The sequence below is a fragment of the Vipera ursinii genome (genome assembly GCF_947247035.1).
Source record: "Vipera ursinii genome assembly, chromosome: 7".
Lineage (NCBI taxonomy): Eukaryota > Metazoa > Chordata > Lepidosauria > Squamata > Viperidae > Vipera > Vipera ursinii.
The window spans coordinates 2,822,514-2,848,380 of NC_139521.1; the positions used below are offsets into that span (position 1 = coordinate 2,822,514).

General features: G+C 44.0%; 1 protein-coding gene across 7 annotated transcripts in view; it reads right to left on the reverse strand.

Moving 5' to 3' along the window:
• The window catches only part of ATP8A1 (ATPase phospholipid transporting 8A1), a 78,039-nt gene extending 68,795 nt beyond the window's left edge, over window positions 1–9,244 (reverse strand). For 5 of the 7 annotated variants that reach the window (XR_014493051.1, XR_014493052.1, XM_083367619.1 and 2 more), the window contains exon 1: window positions 9,123–9,244. Coding sequence is in view for 3 of the 7 variants with exons in the window: in XM_083367619.1 (XP_083223745.1) it covers window positions 9,123–9,171 (49 nt within the window). In the remaining 4 variants the exon portion in view is untranslated. The remainder of the gene's footprint in view (window positions 1–9,122) is intronic. The other 2 variants (XM_083367620.1, XM_083367621.1) reach the window with 1 other exon arrangement.
• Between the last annotated feature and the right edge of the window lie 16,623 nt (window positions 9,245–25,867).

Consider the following 25,867-nt stretch of genomic DNA (forward strand, 5'->3'; position numbering starts at 1 on the left):
GCTCGGATTCGAACTGGCCTGGACTCCAACTGGGCTGAGCTGGAAGAACAAGACATGGACAGTCTTGTCGACGTCATCTGGGAGGAATTTGATCCTGTAACTCCTAAGGAAGTGGACAGGATTATGAGGAGGTTGAGCTCCTCCACATGCTTACTGGACCCGTGCCCTTCCTGGCTAGCCTATGCAGCTCGAGAGGGGACACGAGGCTGGTTCCTAGCGGTCATCTCTGCTTCTCTGAGTGAGGGTCACTTCCCCACCGCCTTGAAGGAGGCGGTGGTGAGACCTCTCCTCAAGAAGCCCACCTTGGACCCATCCTCTTTGAATAACTTTTGTCCTGTCTCCAATCTTCGCTTCCTTGCGAAGGTTGTCGAGAGCGTGGTGGCGCACCAACTTCCTCAGATCCTGGATGAAGCGGTTTATCTAGACCCGTACCAATCGGGTTTCAGGCCGGGCTACAGCACGGAGACGGCATTGGTCGCTCTGATGAATGATCTCTGGAGAGCCCGGGACAGGGGCCATTCCTCTGTCCTAGTCTTATTAGACCTCTCGGCGGCTTTCGATACCATCGACCATGGTATCTTGCTGCGACGCCTCAGGGGACTGGGAGTGGGAGGCACGGTTCTGCGTTGGTTCTCCTCCTTTCTCCAGGGTCGCTCGCAGTCGGTGCTGGCAGGGGGACAGAGGTCGACCCCGAGGCCTCTCGCTTGCGGAGTCCCTCAGGGGTCGGTCCTCTCGCCTCTCCTGTTCAACATCTACATGAAACCGCTGGGTGAGATCATTCGCAGCTTTGGAGTAGGGTACCATCAGTATGCTGATGACACCCAGCTTTTCATCTCAACTCCAAACAATATCAGTGATGCCCTCGACGTGATGTCCCGCTGCCTGAAAGCGGTCCGGGAATGGATGGGGAGGAACAGGCTTCAACTGAACCCGGACAAGACTGAATGGCTGTACGTACCGGCAAGCCAGGATATTCAGAACGTCCCATCCCTTAACATTGGGGACAAGTTACTACCACCTGTTGATAGGGCCCGCAACCTGGGTGTCCTCCTAGACTCGCAGCTCTCCCTGGAAGATCACATAGGAGCTGTGACCAAGGGGACCTTCTCCCGGGTTCGACTAGTTCGCCAACTACGGCCTTATCTGGACCTGGATGCCTTACGTACAGTCACCCATGCCCTTGTGACCTCTCGCCTAGACTACTGTAACGCTCTCTACATGGGGCTGCCCTTGAGATCCACTCGGAAGCTTCAACTGGTGCAAAGTGCAGCGGCACGGACACTCCTGGGAGCCTCCCGATACTCCCATATCACACCTCTCCTCCGTGCGCTGCACTGGCTTCCGGTTGCCTTCCGTGTGAAATTCAAGGTGCTAACAATGACATACAAAGCCCTACATGGCATGGGTCCGGACTACCTATGGGAGCACCTTCTGCCAATGTCAGCACCCCACCGTCCTGTGCGCTCCCACAGAGAGGGCCTCCTCAGGGTGCCACCGCTCAAGGAGTGTCGGCTGGTGGCCCCCAGGGGGAGGGCATTCTCAGTGGGTGCGCCAGCCCTCTGGAACAGCTTACCAACCGAAATCCGGATGGCCCCCGACCTCCGCACCTTCCGGCGTGATTTAAAAACCTTCCTGTTCCAGCAATCCGGCCTGGCATGATAGCTTTAATTGGGGGTCCCAGTTTGTTTTACTATTGTTTTTATTGTTCAATCTGTATCTCTTCCTTCCTCTGTACACCGCCCCGAGTCCCTCGGGAGAAGGGCGGTCTATAAAAACAAATAAATAAATAAATAAAATAAATATTAAAATGCCTTATAAGTTCTCATACATGCACAGGCATAAGTTTGCATGTCTCATAGATAAACCAGAGCAGGTTTGAAATTTACAATAGTTAGCTTTCAGATTTTTGTTCCTTACATTTGCACTGACAAGAGGGTAAAACAAAACTGGCAGTCCTTGACTTATAACCATTCACTTAGTGACAGTTTGAAGTTACTGGCAAAAGCGACTTATGACCATTTTTCATACTTATGACCATTGCAGCATCCCTCTGGTCACGTGATCAAAACTGGCACTTGACACTTGGCAACTGGTTCACAGTTATGACGGCCGCTGTATCTCAAAGTCACGTGATCCCCCTTTGAGACCTTTGAACAAGCAAAGTCAATGGGGGAAAGCCAGAGTCATTTAACAACCGGGTTACTAACCTAACAACTGCAGTGATTCACTTAACAACTGGGGCAAGAACGGTCGTAAAATGGGGCAAAGCTCACTTTAACAAATGTCTCCCCTAGCGACAGAAATTTTAGGCTCAATTGTGGTCGTAAGTTGAGGATTCCTTGTAGCGGATTTTCAACAATATTACCTTCCTCCCAAATCCTACTACATAGAGTACATGCTGATACTAGGCCAGTAACTAAGCTAAGCGATAAGGACTTCTTCAACTACAACACTTTACAGATACTATACAGTTAGTCATTTTCATTTTAAAACTAACATTTCTGAGAGGCACTCAAACTGAAAAGTAATTATTCAACAGGCGGTGGATTTAAAACTGTATTTTCTTGTTCTACTTAATGGGAACTACCTTTTTCTTCCCCAAGGTGTCAATTTGGCAAACAAAACTCAAATTCAAGTATCCTATGAAACAGAAGGGTTTGAAGGACAAAAGGCCGTCAAAAACCGCTTTTTAATGGGGATTATCGGGAGAGATCAAGGTTAAACATCTATCTACACACACACACACACACATCCTCATTGGGAGTGCAGGAGAGAGGCTGTCCCTCCCACCGGCAATCCAGCTTCAAACTTCCTTCAGCAAGCATCACTGCTTTTTATTAGGAAAATTGCAGATATCCACAATGATTGCATGCAAATGCAAAATGGAGAGGGGGGGGGGAAATTCATTTCTGTGGAGAAAACGCGTGGGAATGTAGCGAGAGGCTCCTGATTTTCGTTCGTTCCGCCGGGACCTGAAGACCTGGCTTTTTGAGCTTTCCGGCCAGGACTGAGGATTTTTTTTAATTTTTTAACTTATTGTAATTGGGTTTTTAATCAGAGTTGATAGGGGTTTTAGATTTTAATTTAAGGAAAATTTAATCTATTTTAATTGTTACTAATTTTTGTATTGTAAGGTTGTTTTAATTGCCTTGTGAACCGCCCTGGGTCCTACGGGAGAAGGGCGGTATATAAGATAGATAGATAGATAGATAGATAGATAGATAGATAGATAGATAGATAGATAGATAGATAGATAGATAAATAAGCCAGCCAGCCAGCCAGCCAGCAAGCAAGCTTGCTTTGCTTCTCTGGTGTCTTCCTTCATAACGGATTGTTCATCCCTGCGTTTTTAAGACGTAAAAGGATGTTTCAGAAAATTTAGTTCCCCAGGATCTTACTTGGGCTTCCAACGCATTTTACTGCTTCAACCATCTGGATGAAACTTAGCTGAACTATAAGAAGTTTTCTATGGCTTTCAAATCACAATCAGAATTTCCCAAGGCCCGCTATCTCATAGGATTGGAAGAAAGAGAAAACTAGGTACGGGTAATGCTCAACTTACAACGGTTCATTTAGCGACCGTTCACAAAGTTACAGCTGCGTTGAAAGAGTGACTTATGACTGTTTTTCCACACTTGTGGCCCTTGTAGCACCCCAGGCTCACGTGATCGAAATCCAGAGGCTTGGCAACTGATTCGTATTTATGATGGTTGCAGCATCCTGGGGTCAGGCGATCCAAGGGGGGGGGGAAGCCAGATTCACTTAGCGACGGTGCTATTAACTTAACAACCGTGGGGATTCCCTTAACAACCGTGGCAAGGAAGGTCGTAAAAGGGGACAAAACTCATTGAACAAGTGTCTCGCTTAACAACAAAAAAAATTGGGCTCCGTTGTGATCGTAAGTCGAGGACTACCTGTAACTGGCCATTCAGCCCCAAAGCTCCTTGCAGCTTCCTACTTTCACCGTCGTTTCTTAAAAACAAGAGAATGCTAGATAGCTTTGTCCTTCTTAAAAGAAAAATCTGTCTTGAGTTACAGGTAACTTTCGGATCCCGTTTGCTTTCTGAGCAACCTTTGTAACTCGCTCCTTTCAACGGCCGAGCTCAGGTGATTGATAAGAACAGATGGAAGCCAAGTTTATCAGCCTCGCTGCTCCAGAAGAGAAGAAAATGAACAGAACTTGCCCAAATGGCATTTTGTAGACCCTTTTTAAAATAAATATGTGCCTTTTATGTTTCGCAAAGAGTTTTACTTCTTTTTAATTTAGAGCGGTGAAACAAAGTTAAGCACGTTATTTAAAATGCTGTATTCAACCAAGCTCACAAAAACGAAAGTGAAAACTTACAATAATTTATTCAGATACATTCTTTCCATAGTAGTACACTCAATTCTACTTATATGATAAATATTAGGTGCTAACGCTAGTAACTACTACTTATTAGTAAAACTAATAAACACAATATTGCTCTCTGCTGAAAATTTTAAGTTATATTAGTTCACAGTCTAATAAACATATATTTCTCTACTGTACTTATGTTAGTACTAATTAGTAGATTTATCAGAAATGATTTATGAAGATTATTTTCAAATATTAATGTCTAATGTTTTAGATGTATATTAATATACTTTTACACAATTATATAAGCATATTCAATTATTTAATACTGTAATGAAAAGCAGAGGGTTGTAGGTGTTTATATGATTAATGCTAAGAAATATTTCTTCTATGCAGAAAAAGGAATACAACAGAAATATTTATAGTGGAATAATGCATGACAAAAGCTTTTATCACATAATGTTTTGCTTAGTGCTGTATTACAGCAGATATATGCATAACTTTCATTTTCTTGCATCAGCAGAACAAAAAGAAAGCAAGTAGATAGAAAAAAAGTTTCACTTGCAGATATGCTGGCTATAAAAATAAGAACTCTTTATTATGTATTTCAGACATACAAATTAGTGCAGACATATGTACAATTTCGACAAATTGAACTAGCATTGTCAGTGTGGAATGCTGGAACTGAACAGGACTGAATTGTTCATCGATTTATTACATTACTTATTTACATTAAGAAAGATTGTGTCGGATTTTTAATTGTGCCTATCCAGTTCCGAAAACTGCCAAAAAAAAAAAAAGAAAAAAAAAGAAAAAGAAATCTAATTAGAAAAACCTCCAAAAGTAGAATAACAATTATGCGAAGCACAATCTAATTGAAAATGCATGGTGGCATCTACTTTCATTTTAAATATACAGTACCGACTGTAATTTATTTATTTATTTTTATTTTATTAAACTTATATACCGCCCTTCTCCCGTAGGACTCGGGGCGGTTCACAAGGTCTTCCAAAACAGTCCAACAAATTACAGAAATTAAAACAATTAAAATGATTAAACTAACCTTGAAACTAAAAACCCCCAATAAAAATTAAAATACAATTAAAAACCCCAGTTAATATTCTCAGTCCAGGCCAGAGAGCTCGAAGAGAGCCAGGTCTTCAAATTATGCTGTTTGATTATTAAAAGAAAATAAATTCCCTTTGATACTTTCGATCGGGATAGATAAATGTTTGCAAATTTCTCCCCCCCCCCATGTTGCAAAAGAGTTCCATTATTAAGTGCAACATTGTCCTTAGAGGAACAGCTTTCTGCTCATCTAAATCTGAGCCCTGGTAGTCCTCATATTGGAATGAAATTGCGTTATATCGCGGGCGAGATTTGGAGTTGGGCTACCAGGAGCTGCTCATTTGATCACAAATCTAAGGGATTCGATCCAGAACGGCTTGTTTTTTTCTCTTATTCTCTCTTATGCTGCAGAGAAGCAATACGACATGAAACCGTGAGATGTAATCTCACTGTTTGCAGCCAGGGTTCTCCATTCACCTTCTGCTAACACAGGACGGTCAAACCTTCCCTAATAATACAAATAAATCTCTCCGTATGGATTCCTTCGGCCACAACCTGGGGCAAGAATAAGCCGGAGAGAGATACACCTTGCAAACCGAGATGCTGTACACCTCATAAAATTATTAGCAAAGGCTTCAGTAACCAAATCTCTCAGGCTTCAGTAACCAAATCTCTCAGCTTCCAAACGTCAACAACGTTGTATCATTCATTCTCTTAAGAGCAATAATCGCCTTCAATTTGTTTTAGGCTATTTTGTCCTTCCCTTGATTTCAGTCAAGATGAGTTAACATTTTTCCTAATACCTCCTCCACATTCCCAGATATTTAGGAACCTGGGGGTATTTACCAGCATTTCACAGGCCTACGGCTACCAAATCCCACCTCAGCAGCACTCTTACCAATATTAATTTATTCTGTTTGTTTCACTGTAACATAAAATAGTCCAGAAAACAATTAGCAAACAGCAAAAGCCACGAAAACAGACTTTTAACATACCGGGGAGAGGCGCTTTCTATTGCTCTTTGTGTGAAATATGAGGCAAAGCTGAAGTAAAAAGGTAAAGATTTTTCAACCAAGCTCAACTTCCTACAGGCTTGCGATCCGTTCAAAACTATCCCAGCTCTTTCCTCACCCAACTAGGGGCTGCCATCCCCTAAGACCACCATCAACCATTATTGGTTACTGGTATTTTTGCATGAAACACATGACTATGTAATTATCGCAGAAGAACTGTCAGTTGTTGGGGGGGAAAAAAAAAAGAAACTCAATTCAGGAAGCCGGAGGACCAAAAGATGAAAATAGGCAAAAGCAGACACCAAGATGCAACGGTTTTTTCCCCATTAGTGAGTCAAGAGTGTTTTACAGGAGCCGGATAATTGACGAGGGGCATCCGAGGTGGTCAAAAAAGTCAAGATGCCAGCCTTGCCATTTTTTATAACGATGGATGTAAAAGGGGGTGAGAGTTTCGAGGCTGGGGCCACAGAGGCCACCTTGGCGTGTTTTGACCCACCTCTGCAGATACCTGAAGGTCTGGGGGCTCACTCGTGCAATGAATGGGTTAAGGAACTCAGTATGTTTAGGCTAATGAAGAGAAGGATTAGGGATAGAATCACAGTATTTTCCAATACTGAAGGGCTGTCATAGGCAAGAAGGGGTCGCTGGAACCTCCACAGGACCTCAGCAGTGGGTGGAAGCTTATCAAAGGGAGACCCAACCTAGGACGGACGACTAAGGAGGAACCCAAGGGGGCCAACACAGTGCTGGGCTGCATTAACAGAGGGATAGAATCAAGATCAAGTGAAGTACTAGTACCACTTTACAAGGCTTTGGTAAGGCCACACCTGGAATACGGCATCCAGTTTTGGTCACCACGATGTAAAAAAGATGTCGAGACTCTAGAAAGAGTGCGGAGAAGAGCAACAAAGATGATTAGGGGGCTGGAGGCTAAAACATATAGGGAACGGTTGCTGGAATTGGGTATGTGTAGTTTAACGAAGAGAAGGACGAGGGGGGACATGATAGCAGTGTTCCAGTATCTCAGGGGCTGCCCCAAAGAAGAGGGAGTCAAGCTGTTCTCCAAAGCACCCGAAGGCAGGACAAGAAGGAACGGATGGAAACTAGTCAAGGAGAGAAGCAACCTGGAACTAAGGAGAAACTTCCTGACAGTTAGAACAACTAACCAGTGGAACAACCTGCCTCCAGAAGCAGTGAATGCTCCAACACTGGAGGCTTTTAAGAAGAGACTGGACAGCCATTTGCCTGAAGTTTTATAGGGTTTCCTGCCTGAGCAGGGGGCTGGACTAGATGACCTCCAAGGTCCCTTCCAACTTCTTCTTTTTCTTCTTCTTCTTCTTATTAACTTCCTGACAGGGAAAAACAATTAATCAATGGAAGAGTTTGCCTCCAGGAGTTGCAGCTGCTCCGTCGCTGGAGGTCTTCAAGAAAAGATTGGAATAGCCATTTGTCTGGGATGGCATGAGACTTCCTGCCTCGGGCAGGGGGTCAGACTAGAAGACCTCTGAGGTCCCTCCCAAAGGTAGGGTCAAGAGATGCCTGAACAAGTATTGAATTGCATCAATGGAAGCTTTTAAGAAGAGACTGGAGAACGGGGTTTCCTGCCTCGGGCTGGGGGGTCAGACTAGAAGACCTCCAGGGTCCCTTCCACCCCTTTAACCCAGAGTCATCTGAACCCCAGAGCGGACGAGTACTAAACTGCACAGATTTAGCTTTTCAAGAAGAGACTGTCCAGCCATTTGTCTGGGATGGCATGAGGCTTCCTGCCTCGGGCAGGGTGGGGGGGTCAGACTAGAAGACCTCCAGGGTCCCTTCCACCCCTTTAACCCAGAGTCATCTGAACCCCAGAGCGGACGAGTACTAAACTGCACAGATTTAGCTTTTCAAGAAGAGACTGTCCAGCCATTTGTCTGGGATGGCATGAGGCTTCCTGCCTCGGGCAGGGTGGGGGGGTCAGACTAGAAGACCTCCAGGGTCCCTTCCACCCCTTTAACCCAGAGCGGACGAGTACTAAACTGCACAGATTTAGCTTTTCAAGAAGAGACTGGCCAGGCCATTTGTCTGGGATGGCATGAGGCTTCCTGCCTCGGGCAGGGGGGTCAGACTAGAAGACCTCCAGGGTCCCTTCCACCCCTTTCACCCAGAGTCATCTGAACCCCAGAGCGGAGAAGTACTAAACTGCACAGATTTAGCTTTTCAAGAAGAGACTGTCCAGGCCATTTGTCTGGGATGGCCTCGGGCAGGGGTGGGGGGTCAGACTAGAAGACCTCCAGGGGTCCCTTCCACCCCTTTCACCCTCTGAACCCCAGGGTCAAGAGACGCCCGAACAGGCTTCCCATTGCCTCAAGGGAGGCTTTTAAGAAGAGACTGGAGAGCCGGGCCTCCTTGCCTTGGGCCGGGAGGGGGGGAGGGGCTGGACTAGACGACCTCCAGGGACCCCCTCCCAGCCCCGGGGTTTCTGCTGGCGGAGGCTGCTCCAGGGGGAAGCGGGGAAAGGCCGGGCCACAAGCGTGGGGGGGGGAGGGGCTGCGGGTTTTTTTTTAATTTTTATTTTTGCTGCGTTCAAGCCGCCCCCTCCCCCCACGGTGGGACCCCCGGGCGGGGCCGAGCGAGGGAGGAGAAGCCGCGCTTTCCTTTTCCCAACCCCGCCAGCCACCCTCCCTTCAGGCTTCTTCCCTCGCCCACCACCCTCGCCGGCCACTCACCTTCCGCCCGGGACCGCAGCTCCGACACGGTCTTCTGAACGGCCGGCATCTCCCCTCAGGCGCGTTTTCCCCTCACGGCTTGAAGCGCGTCTTTTTCGCTGACGCTCGTGCGCATGCGCGCTCCTCCCCCTCCTCCTTCCCCCCCTTGGGGGGCGCTGTCTCTTCTCCTCCTCCTCCTTCCTGAGGGACAATGCCCCCGCCCCCCCGCGGGGATGCGGTCGCGAGATTTCCCCCCCCCCACACTCCTCTTACACCTGCGCCTGCGCGCCGAGGCAGCGCGAGGGGCGCTTCTGGCTCGCCCGCTCTTCCCGCCCTCCTTCCCGGAATGTACCAACTCCTTCTCTTCCCCCTCACCCTCCTCACCCCCCGGCAAAGGCGGCTCTTTTCGAGCGGGCTTTTGATCAAGGGAGGAAGGGGGACTCGGAGCGTGCCTGCCTTCACGCCGTGTGTGTTTGTGTGTGTTTGTGCATGTGTGTTTGGGGAGTGTCCTCCTTTCTTCTCCCCCTGCGCTTTCGCCGCTCAATAATGGAACAGGCCAGAATTGGGGCGGGGCGTGGGCGGGGTAAGAAAAGGGGCGGGGCGGAGGGTATAAAAAGACGGGGGTGCGAAGATCTGCGGGATTTGTTGAGATGAAGCTCGGTTGGATGGTTTTGTTTTGTACTGAGTCTCTTCCCCTTCTAGATTTTGCATCCCTTTGAGCCCTTTTGCCCGTGTAAGGCTGGGATAGCGCCTGGATGAGAGACCACCAGGAAATCCCTTTCAGCCTTTTTATGCCTTGTAAGGATTGGGTAGCACCTGGATGGGAGACCACCAGGAAATCCTAAACCAGGGAGTTGTCTATGCCTGCAAAGTACTGCAGACATTTAGAGTATCGCAAATGGAAAGGGCTCTTGGCAAACATTGTTTCCAACAGTAAGGTAATAGTGAAACTAGGTTGTACAGACTGAAAGGATGCAGCAATGCTCACAGTTCTGGGGTGTTTAAATATTGAAATATGTTTTAAAAATCATACGTGCACAGTGATGGTCCTAGGAGAAGCAAGCCATCATCAACTGCAGCTATTGTGTTCTGCAGGACATGGAGCATAGCTGATCAAACAAGACCTATCATACGCAGTTATATTAATGATTATAAATATTTGTTATTAGTAAAAATAAAGGCAGGAGAGAGAAGATGTTGTACAGACCGAAATGACGCAGCAATGCTCACAGTTCTGGGGTGTTTAAATATTGAAATACGTTTTAAAAATCCTACATGCACAGTGATGGTCCTAGGAGAAGCGAGCCGTCATCAACTGCAGCTATTGTGTTCTGCAGGACATGGAGCATAGCTGATCAAACAAGACCTATCGCACGCAGTTATATTAATGATTATAAATATTTGTTATTAGTAAAAATAAAGGCAGGAGAGATAGATGATGGGATAGGATTAGATAGTTGATAGGATATAATCAAGGCTATGGTCTTCCCAGTTGCGATGTATGGCAGTGAAAATTGGACCATAAGAAAGGCTGAGCGCCAAAGAATTGAGGCCTTTGAACTCTGGTACTGGAGAAGACTCCTGCGAGTCCCTTGGACTGCAAGGCCATCAAACCGGTCAGTCCTAGAGGAGATCAATCCTGACTGCTCTTTAGAAGGCCAGATCCTGAAGCTAAAACTCAAATCCTTTGGCCACCTAATGAGAAGGAAGGATTCACTGGAGAAGAGCCTCATGCTGAGAAAGGTTGAGGGCAAGAGAAGAAGGGGACGACAGAGAATGAGGTGGCTGGATGGAGTCACTGAAGCAGTAGGAGTGAGCCTAAATGGACTCCAGAAGATGGTAGAGGACAGGAAGGCCTGGAGGAACGTTGTCCATAGGGTCGTGATGAGTTGGACATGACTTTGCAGCTAACAACAACAACAACAGCTACCATTATTTTTTTTCTGAACTGTAATATGAGAAATTATATGAAAACGAACAGAAAATATGGTTTTTTTATTATTAAAATTGGAAGGACAGGAAGGCCTGGAGGAACGTGGTCCATGGGGTTGTGATGAGTTGGACACGACTTTGCAAGTAACACCTCCTACACCTTCAATTCTACATGGGAAAAAACCCGAATGACCAAAGATCCACATACAAACACCCGTGAAAACCTCAGAAAACAAATATATATCTATATCTATTTCTCATTGGCCACCTAATGAGAAGGAAGGACTCACTGGAGAAGAGCCTCATGCTGGGAAAGATTGAGGGCAAGAGAAGAAGGGGACGACAGAGAATGAGGTGGCTGGACGGAGTCACTGAAGCAGGAGGCGTGAGCCTAAATGGACTCCAGAAGATGGTAGAGGACAGGAAGGCCTGGAGGAACGTTGTCCATGGGGACGCGATGGGTCGGACACGACTTCGCAACTAACAACAACAACAACAACAAGATAGTATGGAGACATGTTAAATAATAGATAATAGCTAGATGAGCGATATAGATAATAGTGATATATTCAATAGATGATTGGCAGATAGGTTGATAGATACCTAAATTGATGTAGATAGATTGATAGATGATATAAATAGATCAATATAGATAAACATCATATATTGATATTAGAGATAGAAATACTATGGATGGATGGATGGATGGACTGTCAAGCAGCAGATACTCGGCATACCGAAAACTGGAGCCTACAACCATTTTCACACAAGTGCTGCCTCACTAATGAGGACAAGCAGCCACAGCTCTCCTCATAAGTCATAAATCATTGTTGTGGAAATGTCCCATCCACTTTCAAAAGTGGCTCCACGTGCCAAACCACCACAACGGATACTCTTATAAATTGCGACGGCAGTTGCCGTCTGCTCGCTGTTTTGCTTAGCAGGATGAAATTCTTGGTAAGAGAAAGAGAAGCAATAAAGCTCGCATTGTGTCCAGCTCCAAGTTCATCAGTACAAACAAAATATTAAAAGTGTTTCCCAGACAAAATAAATATTATTGTTTAATAAAGGTTGCAAGGGTTCCCTGCAAGTTTTCTTGAGAATACAGATGAACAATAAATAAGTTCTTAAAGCAAAGGAGATGATTATTAAGAAAATAAGGAGCAAGATGATTCTTGGAAAAATAATGGGCTCTGTCTTCAAGAGAGACCACAGATTCTTAAAAGGAAAAACTTTTTAAAAAGTAAAAAGGTAAAGGTAAAGGTTCCCCCGCACATGCGTGCTAGTCGTTTCCGACTCTAGGGGCCAGTGCTCATCTCCGTTTCAAAGCCGAAGAGCCAGCGCTTGTCCGAGGACGTCTCCGTGGTCCTGTGGCCGGCATGACTAGACGCCAAAGGCGCACGGAGCACTGTTACCTTCCCACCGTAGTGGTCCCTATTTTTCTACTTGCATTTTTACGTGCTTTCGAACTGCTAGGTTGGCAGAAGCTGGGACGAGTAACAGGCACTCACTCTGTTACGTGGCACTTGGGATTTGACCCACCAAACTGCCGACCATCTGGTCGACAAGCTCAGTGTCCTAACCCACTGAGCCACCGCGTCCCTTTAAAAAGTATTATTCTTTAAATTATGGTCCAGGAATATTGTGTATAGACAACACCTTTCCTTAGCTTCTCACATCTAGGATGCACTGTTTTCATTTGTTAATACTTCCAATTTTGGAAGAATGTGGACATTTAAATTAAAATATTTGCAACCTATGGATAAGGGTTGGTTTTTTTTACTCTAATATTTATTGATTCACGTTTCTGAATTGTCCATCTCCCTCAAATAGGACTCTCACACAATGTACTATTTAGCTCTTTTTACAAAATTGAAAAAGATAGAAAATATCTTACTTGGCAATTATTAGAAATGCCAAGATAATAATGCCAAGAGCTGGAGGGGTTTTTTGGCCATTCTTTACAATGTTAAAATTGGAAGTCATCCTTTGAAATTAAAGGTAGAAAACTCAAAAATACTGCATCCAGTTTTGGTCAGCATGATGTAAAAAAGACGTTGAGACTCTAGAAAGAGTGCAGAGAAGAGCAACAAAGATGATCAGGGGACTGGAGGCTAAAACATACAAGGAACGGTTGCTGGAATTCGGTATGTCTAGTTTAACGAAGAGAAAGACCAATGGTGACATGAAAGCAGCCTTCCAAAATCTCAGGGGCTGCCCCAAAGAAGAGGGAGTCAAGCTATTCTCCAAAGGCCCTGAAGGCAGGACAAGAAGCAACAGATGGAAACTCATCAAGGAGAGAAGCAACCTAGAACTAAGGAGAAACTTCCTGACAGTGAGAACAATTAACCAGTGGATTAACCTGCCTCCAGAACTTGTGAGTGCTCCATCACTGGAAGTTTTTAAGAAGAGATTGGACAACCATTTGTCTGAAATGGTATATATGAGCAGGGGGATGGACTAGAAGACCTCCAAGGTCCCTTCCAACTTTATTATTACTATTATTAATTATAATTATTGTTGTTGTCATTATTCAATGGAATAACTTGCCTCCAGAAGTTGTGAACGCTCCAACTCTGGAGAGTTGGAGACCGGACAGCCATTTGTCTGAAAGGGTATAGGGTTTCCTGCCTGAGCAGGGGGTGGGACTAGATGACCTCCAAGGCCCCTTCCAACTCTGTTATTCTGTATTCTGTAAAATATTTTTTTTTCCACACAGCCCAGTGACATTATTGCCATCACTTGTGATAATGGTTTCAAGCTGGATAGTTTTATAAAGGATTCTGGTCAGGTTTAATAGATAGGATCAGTCTATCAAAGGTTGTTTATATTGGTTGCTTTTTATAATCTCCAGAAAAATAGCCAGCAGAATATACTTTATAGAGTAGCTGTTCGGAAACCGTTGTAGAAGGCACTTACTATTTTTATTACTCAGGTTTCCTTCCCAAATGTATCCTATCGGCTATTACATGACTAACATTATCCAAGATGGGGTCATGACTCTCAACGTAGTTTGTTTATAAAACACCTGTCCAATATCTTTATCAGCTCTTAGCAAGACTATGTCATTTTCTAATTGGTTGCCAAGCAATGTGAGGGTAATAGTGCTCTAATAACTTTCCCAATAAAAGCATAAAAACTGATGCTTCTCAGGCTCCTCAATTTGAAGGTGGGAGCTGAAAACTCACATTTCCATACGAGGAGCGTAAAAAATATTGCATTTATCGCGATGACTGTTTAATATTAAACACGTAGGTTGTTTTTAATGTTCGGGAGACTGGTTTGTAGGAAGAATTTAATTGTGAGTCATTAACACCAGACATACTTTCAGGCACAGAAATATTATCTGAGGGGGTTTGTGTGTGTGTGTGTGTGTGTGACAAATTTGTCACACTGGGTGGGAGATTTTCACAGCAAGCTGTATCCACCTGATCTCAGTAATCTTACTTACTTTTTCACAATAGGCAACTGAAGATTTTTCTGCATGCATCATAAGGTCTGGTATTTCCCAAATGCTTCCTAAAACTGAGAGTGGAATAAAACAACCACAATACAGCATTGACAAATTTGTCATCTTTAAGTATTTACCATTTGCTCTTTTTAATATTACCTTCAAAGGGATTTTGCTAATTTAAAAGAATGAACTACGATTACATTATACGCTGATGGGTCAGGCCTCTTTCTCCTTAAACTTAAAAAAAAAACCCAACAACACAAATTAAAGTTACTTTGGTGAGCGCATTATATTTAGTAAAGGTAAAGGTTCCCCCGCACGTGTGTGCTAGTCGTTTCCAACTCTAGGGGCCGGTGCTCATCTCTGTTTCAAAGCCGAAGAGCCAGCGCTTGTCCGAGGACGTCTCCGTGGTCATGTGGCTGGCATGACTAGACGCCAAAGGCGCACGGAACGCTGTTACCTTCCCACCGTAGTGGTCCCTATTTTTCTACTTGCATTTTTACGTGCTTTCGAACTGCTAGGTTGGCAGAAGCTGGGACGAGTAACAGGCGCTCACTCTGTTACGCGGCACTCGGGATTCGACCCGCCAAACTGCCGATCTTCTGATCGACAAGCTCAGCGTCCTAACCCACTAAAACGTATGACGATTTATAGTTTATGAAAACATTTGAAAATATGAAGCATGTTTGTGAAACTAAAACTTACCTTCAGTTGCTGTAGGGCAAAAATCATGGTTTAAAAAAACCACGCTGTCACCATGGGACCAATTCATCAGTGGAAATTAAGACAACCCCTTTTCCATTGATGAGGATTTAAGAAGTTCAGTCTGTCTATTCTTCCTGGTAGAAGTATCAGAATAATGGAGTTGGAAGGGATCTTGGAGGTCTTCTAGTCCAGCCCCCTGCTCAGGCAGGAGACCCTATACCATTTCAGACAAATGGCTGTCCAGTCTCTTCTTAAAAGCCTCCAGTGTTGGAGCATTCACCGCTTCTGAATCGGCATCAACAACTTTTACAGACAATTTAAATAATAATTAATTGGTGACAGATTAGCTGTGTCAGAGTAAAATAAATGCTATTTCTCACTGAAGCAAGGAAAGTAATAGCATTGCAGGCTGTTGTGCTTCTGTTTAGCTAAGCGAAGAAATACAGTTGAGTTGATTATGTGACCACAACTGGGAACAAAACAAAAGGTAACGCATGGATTGTGTTCCAGAGAATTTTATTGCCCTTAAAACTAGCTATATCCTAAGCAGGCTGACATTGTCACTTTTACAAATATATCCCGTCCGTGCAGAAATAAAAGAACAACGTATTTCATTAGAATAGGCATCGCAAGCAGTCCGTGACAAAATTCCAACTAATGTATATCCTGACAAGTTCTTTCGAACTGGTGGAATATTTTTTTATACAAGTCAAAGGAGCATAATATGGAAGAATTTTTTAAAATGATCTTTTAAAAAAAACCCCGACGCGATCATCTGTTATCGTTAAACAAGAACTTGTGTCATGAGTGTGACTGCTAAGATTGTGGTTTAGAAATTCCACCACGATTTTGAGCCAGGAAACCTGCTTAGCAGCCTGTTGCCAAAAGAAATAAAAAAATAATAATTTTCCTGCAACATTAGCCTGCACTGCAGTATTCGGTCTTCTGCAGTCTCTCCAGTCTACTGAGTTTAATATCATCCTGGACCATTTGTCAAAAAACCTAACCGGAAAATAGAAAAGGCAAGTGAGCAATAAAAGAAATAAAGCTTAATAATGTTTTCAGCACACACACCCCTCCAAAAAAAAAAAAAAGATTTGCATCGAAGCTTATCTCACCATCTTAGTTAGGGACACTGTTTTCCTGCTGCTGCTACGATCACTTCAGTCGCAGGAGGATTTTAAAAAGAGTATTTTAAAAATATTAGTTTTGTAAACATCAGAGTTCTTCCTAATTGCCGATTCCTCCCTGTTGTCCTCGTAGCTCCATTTTTGCCAGAATTTATATCCAGTGTTACTTATGCAAACATAAGCTTTTGCAAAACGTTTAGCTTCACTCTAGTGGACCCACAGATTTGCCCCCCTGTTCAATTACAAGTAAGAGATCTAGGTAAAGTCACGTGTACTTGGTATATATGAATTGCTGAGAATGTCCACGCTAGTTTCCATCAAGCCACCGTTGTGGCAAATGAGGACTTTTCCTGGTTTATTTCCACTGTGGTGCCTGCATTTTTTCCTGATTTTTTAGTGTGGAAATCCTAGTTTTCCAATAAGGATCATTAGAGGCCCTCTGAATACTAGGTGTAAGATTATTCATTTGGTGTTTAAAATGTCAAAAGTCAGTAATCTCTGACTTTGAAAGGGCCAAGTTTGAAGACCCCCTGCTCTAGCTCCTTTAAGACTCCTTCAAAACTCTTACATGTAAGTAGTCCAGGAGATGTAATTTTATTCTTGAGTCAGATCTTTCACAACACTTTCTTACTTATTTATTTGTATACTGTCTATCTACAATATCTGTCTATCGCTGTCTATCTATTGCGCTCCCTCTCTCTCTCTCTATACATACATATATATATATATATATATATATATATATATATATATATATATATATATATATATAGAGAGAGAGAGAGAGAGAGAGAGAGAGAGAGAGAGGGAGAGCCTTAGTGGCGCAATGGTTAGAATGCGGTATTGCAGGTTAACTCTGCCCACTGTCAGGAGTTTGATTCTGACTGGCTCATGGTCAACTCAGCCTTCCATCCTTCTGAGGTGGGTAAAATGAGGACCCAGATTGTTTGGGGGGTGGGGGCAAAGGGCTGACTGTAAACCGCTTAGAGAAGGCTTTAAAGCACTGTGAAGCGGTATATAAGTCTAAGTGCTATTGCTAACTATCAACTATCTGTAATCTGTCTCTCTGTCTCTTCTGTCTATCTACAATATCTGTCTATCACTGTCTGTCTATCGCTCTCTCTCTCTCTCTCTCTCTCAAGGGTTGTGGTGGCACAATGGTTAGAATGCAATATTGCAGGCTAACTCTGCCCACCGCTAGGAGTTCGATCCTGACCGGCTCAAGGCTGACTCGTCCTTCCGTCCTTCTGAAGTCAATAAAATGAGGACCCAGATTGTTGTGGAGGGGGCAAAAGGCTGACTCTGTAAACCGCTTAGAGAAGGCTTTAAAGCACTGTGAAGCAGTATATAAGTATACGTGCTATTGCTAACTATCAACTATCTGTAATCTGTCTGTCTCTCTGTCTCTTCTGCCTATCTACAATATCTGTCTATCCCTGTCTATCTATCGCTCTCTATCTCTATCTCAAAAGCTGTGGTGGCGCAGTGGTTAGAATGCGATATTGCAGTCTAACTCTGCCCACTGCCAGGAGTTCGATCCTGACTGGCCGTGAAACACTGTGAAGGGGGTATATAAGTCTACGAGCTACTGCTATTGCTAGTTAAAGGTAACACTGAGAATTTTGACAGTATATAAGTTTATGGATTGCTTTGGGGTTTTTTTCCCACTGAAGAGATGCCGTCCCCCATTCTGTGCGTCACTCTCTCCCCTTCCCTCTGGAGCCCAGTTGCGCAAACGAATACACCCTCAGACCTTCTGCAATGAAATGAACGAGTGGCCTGCACCCAGGAAAACTGCTACGGCAGACTGCATGTCAGCAGTAACGTTTGCCAGACATATGGCCAGCACCTGGCGCGCACAGCGTCCTTCAGATTCTGTCCAATTTTCTCGCTTCAGCAAATGGCAAAGTCGCACTAAAAATCCTAGCATTAAAGACAGAGTCCTGCAGGCAGAACAGTAAAACTGCACGGCTTGCAACGTCTGGAAATTTAAGAGAGTGGAAGTATGGAGAAAAATTTAGGAAAGTTAGGAGAGCCAACTTGGTCTAGTGGTTAAGGCAACAGGCTAGAAAGCGGGAGACGGTGAGTTCTAGTCCCGCCTTAGGCTTGAAAACCGGCTGGGTGACTTTGGGCCAATCACCAGGAGACTGGGAATTGTAGTCCCGCCTTAGGCATGAAAGCCAGCTGGGTGACTCTGGGCCAATCACCAGGAGAAGGTGAGTTGTAGTCCTGCCTTACGCATGAAAACCAACTGGGTAACTTTGGGCCAATCACCAGGAGACGGTGAGTTCTAGTCCTGCCTTAGGCATGAAAACCGGCTGGGTGACTTTGGGACAATCACCAAGAGACGGTGAGTTCTAGTCCCGCCTTAGACATGAAAACCGACTGGGTGACTTAAAGCCAGTCTCTCTCTTTCAGTCCAAGCCATCTCTCAGGGTTGTTGTGGGGAAAATAAGAGAGGGAAGGAGGATTAGGTATGTTCACCACCTTAATTGTAAAAGTAATAAAAGCAGTATACAAATAAATAAGTAAGAGATTAAGTGGTTGAGGAAGATGTGTGCCTGGCTGAGGAATTCTGGGAGTTGAAGTCCACAAGTCATAAAAGGGCCAAGTTTGAAGACCCCTCATCTGGACAATCCCTTTCTTGGATCTTTGAGAAATGACTGCATGGACGATGGGAACAAATGTAGGGAAGGAGGAGAAATATTTGTTCCTCTCTTCTCTTCAAAAAGTTGGAAAAGAGACATTGTTTAATCAGTATAGTGGCGCTAAGCACAACTGGTGGAACAGATGGATTAGCAGATGGTTTGTAAGGATTTAGCAATAAGGCCCGGCTCGGCTGAAGTCTGCGCGAGTTGATTGAAAATTAGTGATGCCATACGAAGCGGATTTGGTCGCGGCCATTTTAATTGAGGTCAGAAGCACAGTGTGGATGGACAGCTTCACCACGAGCTGGAAGGATTCACGTCAAGGGACATTTTGTAAGATTCCATACTAGATTCTGCATTAGTCAATGTATTTATGGAGTATTTGTGAATGGTTTCATAATCCCCAAATACGGTTGTGAAGCTTGGAGATAACAACAATGCACGGGATAAAAAAATAAAAAAAAATTAAAAATCCCCGCAATTCAGGACGACGCTGCACAGCTGCCAGAAACTGGCAGGATGAATTGCAACAAGGAAAAAGGATTCAAAAAGTCTGACATTTGGGCAGGAAAAAAAAAAGCAAGAGGCATAAAAATAGAGGCAATAGCGGCTAAAGTTAGCAGACCGTTTTTTCCCACGAACGATGCAGCATCCCTGTGGTCGCATGATTAAAATCCCAATGCTTGGCAACTGACTCGTATTTATGTCCCAGAGTGACGTGATCCTCTTTTGCTACCTTCTGACAAGCAAAGCCCAAGGGGGGGGGGGGGAGCCAGATTCCCTTAACCACGATGTTAACTGACTTACCAACTGCAGCGATTCACTTATGAACGGTGGCAAGGAAAGTCGTAAAGTGGGGTGCAAAACTCACTTAACAGATGTCTCCGTTAGCAACAGAAACTTGAGGCTCAGTTGTGGTTGTGAGTCGAGGACTCCCAGTATTTAATTCTGGGCAAGAAAATAATAAGGGTCCTGCAAGGAAAGCCTTACAAGGAATGATAGGAAGTATTGCAGTGTACTGTATTGTACTGTACTGTATTGTACTATATTGTACTGTATTCTATTCTATTGTACTGTACTGTATTGTATTGTACTCTATTGTACTGTACTATATTGTATTGTACTGTACTGTATTGTAGTGTATTGTATTGTACTGTACTGTACTGTACTATATTGTATTGTACTCTATTGTACTGTGTTCTATTGTATTGTACTGTACTGTACTATATTGTATTGTACTGTACTGTACTGTACTCTATTGTATTGTACTGTACTGTATTGTAGTGTATTGTATTGTACTGTACTGTACTGTACTATATTGTATTGTACTCTATTGTACTGTGTTCTATTGTATTGTACTGTACTGTATTGTATTGTATTGTACTGTATTGTATTGTACTCTATTGTACTGTATTCTATTGTATTGTACTGCACTGTATTGTATTGTACTCTGTTCTACTGTACTATATTGTATTGTACTGTACTGTATTGTAGTGTATTGTATTGTACTGTACTGTACTATATTGTATTGTACTTTACTCTATTGTACTGTACTGTACTATATTGTACTATATTGTACTATACCCGTGGTGATGAACCTAAGGCACGCGTGCCACAGGTGGCACGCAGAGTCCTCTCTGTGGGCACGCACACCATCGCCCCAGTCCTAGGACTTCAGCTGGGTTTTATAAAACCTTTTCGCTTTAAGCCTCCACTGCCATGTGCAAAAAAAAAAAAAGGTACAATCAATCAACCCTAGAAAAGTCAGTGCCCTCCTAACCATACCCAAGCACTCCGAATTTGTTGGCAATGTCGATTTTGCTCTCTGAGTTCATGGTGACCTAACTCTAACCCTAAGTGGAATTTTCCTCCAATGGGATTTTCCCATGTATTTTACCAGGAAACATAGACAGGGCAGGCTAGAAAAGCATCTGAATTTTGCTGCAATAGCCGTAAGTGTGAAAAAACGGTCACGAGTCCCCTTTTTTGTGTGTCCTTCTAACTTTGGTCACTAAACGATCTGTTGTAAGTTGAGGACTGTCTGTACTGAATAGTGAGAAATAACAGCTTCACTTTACAGTATTTGCCCTTGAGAAAAATTCCACTTTGAAATAGTGTTGAGTTTAGGGCACTCTTCTTAAGAAAGATTGTGCAAGGTTTTGGTTTCTCACGGCATGCCCACAAACGAGAACGTAGAGGTGTGTGCCAACAAAACTCAGAGCAATACAGAGGGAGAACAGTTACAACCGTGCTTGGTAGCCTTGCCAGAAGTATTGTGCACAATACCGCAATACACGCACCTTCAGTTCTCCAGGGAAGATTCACCCTTCCATTTCAAGGACAAATGGCTGGATCTTTTATAATTTCGCCTATTAGTTAACCTAGCCAGGATAAATTGCTTGTGACAGGATTGTCTCAGCGAAATGCATCAAACATGGACAGATTTACGGTGAACGTTACAATTTAACAAGGACAAATAGTAGCAAAGACTCACAGTTATGAAGGGCAAAGTCTGTGGAAGTTCTCCGTCATCCGGGTCACGACTGGTGCTTTTTTTCAGGAGGCAACTGGCCTTTCTTGTTTTTCTTTGAAGAGATTTCGCTTCTCATCCCAGAAGCTTCTTCGGCTCTGCCTGGATGGTGAGGAAGTGGAAAGATTTATACTCCTTGCAGAGAGCTGGTCATTTGCCTTCTTTTTAGAGTAGGGGTCTTCAAACTCGGCCCTTTTATGACTCATGGACTTCAACTCCCAGAATTCTTCAGCCAAGCACATTGTCTGAGGAATTCTGGGAGTTGAAGTCCATGAGTCATAAAAGGGCCGAGTTTGAAGACCCTTGTTTTAGAGAGATGTTGAGGCCATTTGACCTCAACACCCTGCAGCTAAGAAAGCTCCACATCCATTTGCATCACTCAGGTGACCCTGAGGTTGCAGGTAAAAGTCCAGGTGTCCTCAATGACTCTCTAACACTGGAGATTTTTAAGAAGAGATTGGACAGCCACTTGTCTGGAATGGCATAGGGTCTTCTGCTTGAGCAGGGGGCTGGACTAGAAGACCTCCGAGTTCCCTTCCGATTCTGTTATTCCGACTTTTAAAAACTAGAAACACCTCATTTTTAAGGATGAAATTCCACCCTGAATCTCATTCCAGCGTCTGTTTTTGCATTAGGGTTGAAAAGTTTTTTCACCCACCGGACGTCCAGCCCCTCTGCTGCCGGCATCAGGAATTTTTTTAAGAACAGCAACCAGCTCCATTTTTAAGCACGAAATTTCAACCTGAATTATACAACGTGAGCAGAGATTGGTAGAGAATACTGTTCTAATATTAGATTTTCGCTACAATAATCTAATGAAGTCCCACTGCAGAAGTGTAGGCTTGTGTTTTCAATGCTAATGTGTGTGTGTGTGTGTTTTTAACCTTGTCATAATATTGTAATTTTTTTGCTTTACCTTTTAATTCAAAAGAGCTTTCTGTTTGGGAGATACAGAACCGATTATTGAATGCAAAAACAACATGTCTACTTCTAATGACACGCAGAAACCTATTATTAGGCGATTTACGCTGATTATATTAGAAGGAAATTTGGGCATTTTCTTTCTTTCTCTTTGTCATATTCCCAGCCATTATGGACAGGGAATGCTCAACCCAGGATATAATTTTAGGATAGAAGTTGGCCATCTTTCTATAAATAGAATAGAATGACAGAGTTGGAAGGGACCTTGGAGGTCTTCTAGTCCAACCCCCTGCTCAGGCAGGAAACCCCATATACCATTTCAGACAAATGGCTGTCCATTCTCTTCTTAAAAACTTCCAGTGTTGGAGCATTCACAACTTCTGGAGGCAGGTTGTTCCACTGCTTAATTGATCCAACTGTCAGGAAATTTCTCCTTAGTTCCAGGTTGCTTCTCTCCTTGATGAGTTTCCATCCGTTGCTTCTTGTCTTGCCTTCAGGTGCTTTGGAGAATAGCTTGACTCCTCTCCTTTGGGGCAGCTCTTGAGATATTGGAAGACTGCTATCATGTCACCCCTCATCTTTCTCTTCATTAAACTACACATTCCCAATTCCAGCAACCGTTCCTTATATATTTTAGCCTCCAGTCCCCTGATCATCTTTGTTGCTCTTCTCTGCACTGTGTTTTTTTTTAGATGTTGGGAACTGGCTTGGAAGCAGAGAAAAAGATGGGAAATGTGATGCTGATCCCAACCGTAGTTGCTAAATGAAGACTAGCTGCAATTTATTAAATGTATAGGCTGCTCACTCCCAATCACTCTTAAGTGATTAAAAGGTAGAGGTAAAGGTTCCCCCGCACATGCGTGCTAGTCGTTTCCTATTCTAGGGGCCGGTGCTCATCTCCGTTTCAAAGCCGAAGAGTCAGCGCTTGTCCGAGGACGTCTCCGTGGTCATGTGGCCGGCATGACTAGACGCCAAAGGCGCACGGAACGCTGTTACCTTCCCACCGGAGCGGTCCCTGTTTTTCTACTTGCAGTTTTTTTTACGTGCTTTCGAACTGCTAGGTTGGCAGAAGCTGGGACGAATAACAGGCGCTCACTCTGTTACGCGGCACTCAGGATTCTACCCGCCAAACTGCCGACCTTCTGATCGACAAGCTCAGTGTCCTAACCCTCTGAGCCACCGCGTCCCTTCTTAAGTGGTTAGCAGTTGACAATCAGGGTGTACATGAAAAGGAGAGGGGGCTTTGATAGCATCGTTGAGGCTACCATCTTGACTTTTTTGACCCTATATAATCAATTGCTTTGACAGGAAAATTTTGCAGATGAACATCATTTTCTAAGGATCTTCAAAACAAAAAAAAAGTAATCAGAAAAATATAAACGTTCCTTTGAATGAAGAGATAGGTGCAGATTGTGTTACCCTATTTTATAAAACTCGTATTTATATGGGCGGATGCAGCCCTCCCTATTTTGGCTTCCAACTTTTAAAAGTTCCCCAAGCCAAAAAAGAAGGGAAGAATATTGTCTGCACTAAACCATGCACCATTGTGTTGAAAGAAAAATCTTCCATCAGGGTCCAGTCCAAGCCAGGAATAATCAAAATGGAGACTGCTTTCGAAAGAAGGTCGCAGTTGATCGAAGAGCAGAGCTAGACAGAAAGATGGCTCTGGAAAAACTGACCCTGTGGAGCTGGGAGTGGTGGGTTTTTATAACTTCTTGAGGTCGTTTCCTGTTCCTGTTTGAGGCTTTGCATTTCCTGTGTCATATACTTTGACCTGAGTCTGAGTGTGCCCTTCTGGTATTGGTGGGTTAACCCTATTATGTCTCCTGTCCTTAGAATTTGGGTTGGGGTATGTAGATTTTAAGGGACGCGGTGGCTCAGTGGGTTAGAACGCTGAGCTTGTCGATCAGAAGGTTGGCAGTTTGGCGGGTCGAATCCCGAGTGCCGCGTAACAGAATGAGCGCCTGTTACGCGTCCCAGCTTCTGCCAACCTAGCAGTTCGAAAGCAGGTTAAAAAAAACTGCAAGTAGAAAAATAGGGACCACTCCGGTGGGAAGGTAACAGCGTTCCGTGCGCCTTTGGTGTCTAGTCATGCCGGCCACATGACCACGGAGACGTCCTCGGACAAGCGCTGGCTCTTTGGCTTTGAAACGGAGATGAGCACCGGCCCCTAGAGTTGGAAACGACTAGCACGCGTGTGCGGGGGAACCTTTACCTTTACATTATGTAGATTTTAGGGGTCTTTGTCTCCCTAATTTCTAGCTTCCTGGCTCCAACCTTCCTGAATGGATTAATGAATTTGCATTTCTAAAAGCTGGCCTCTGGATTGATTTCTTGGGGCTGGTTTTTGTCTCTCTCTCTCTTTTTTTAAAGATCTTCTCCATTAGTCCTTTGGGGAAATACATTCCGCCTTTTTAATATTCCCCAAAATATTTCTTTCTCTGGATTCTTCCCACAGTTGCAAAGCTGCCAGTTGACTGACATATTAATTTTCAAAAGACCAAGTTAGCCTTTGGCTCAGGAGATCTTTTTTTTTCTTCCCCAGGAAGGACAGGGACCTTGTGTAATTTCTCACGGTGGACACAGGGCGGGCTGAATCTCCAAATGAGTTCCTAGAGGAAGTTATGGCCGTTTTTTTATTTTTTTAAAGAAACTTCTGGTGTCTGTGGGACCTTCACAAATGACGAGGCAGGCAGGAATCCGGGCTGAATAAAGGCGGCGTGATTTTTAACCTTGCCCCCCCCCAAAAAAAATCTCCTCATCTCTTTTCTTTTCTTCTTTTTTTCTATTCCATTGTAACAGATCGTCTGTTTTCTACACTGGAAAAAAATTCTCACTCCGCTGTCAAAAATTCAAGACGGCAGCGAGGGGAAAAAAATAAAATAAATTGGCCTCTGAGGGTACTTTTTTGTCCTCTCTTGCTGAATTGGAAACTTCTGGCTTGTGCTGATTCTGATCTAAAATTAATGTAACTCTTGGCTGGTGTCAGAAGAGTTCCCAGCAAGATGGGGGAAAAATATATATATATATCAGTCCATTAACCCTGGATGGTTTTTTTTTTCATTTTTTTAACATTAAAAAAAATGAAATTATAATATAAAACAGCAGTCCCCAACAGGAGAGGGGAGCCAGGCCACATGAGTGATGGGCTGGTTCGCACACGCGTGCACACACAGTTCCACTCGCATGCCTGTGCATGCCGGCCCACCTTCCTTCCCGGAGCACATGAGCGTTGCTTGACCAGGGTCCGCAAGATTGTCTGGGACGCTACACGTCCTCTTCACAACCTGTTTCCCTGGTTCCCTTCTGGGAGTGGGGTGGGGTGGGGGCCTCCGTGGGATCCGAAGCAGAACATCCAGATTCGGTCACAGTTTGTTCCCATACGGTATTAACCTTGTGAACTCTCAAGCGTCCTCCTTCCGTTGTGTATTCAAGATGGACAGTGA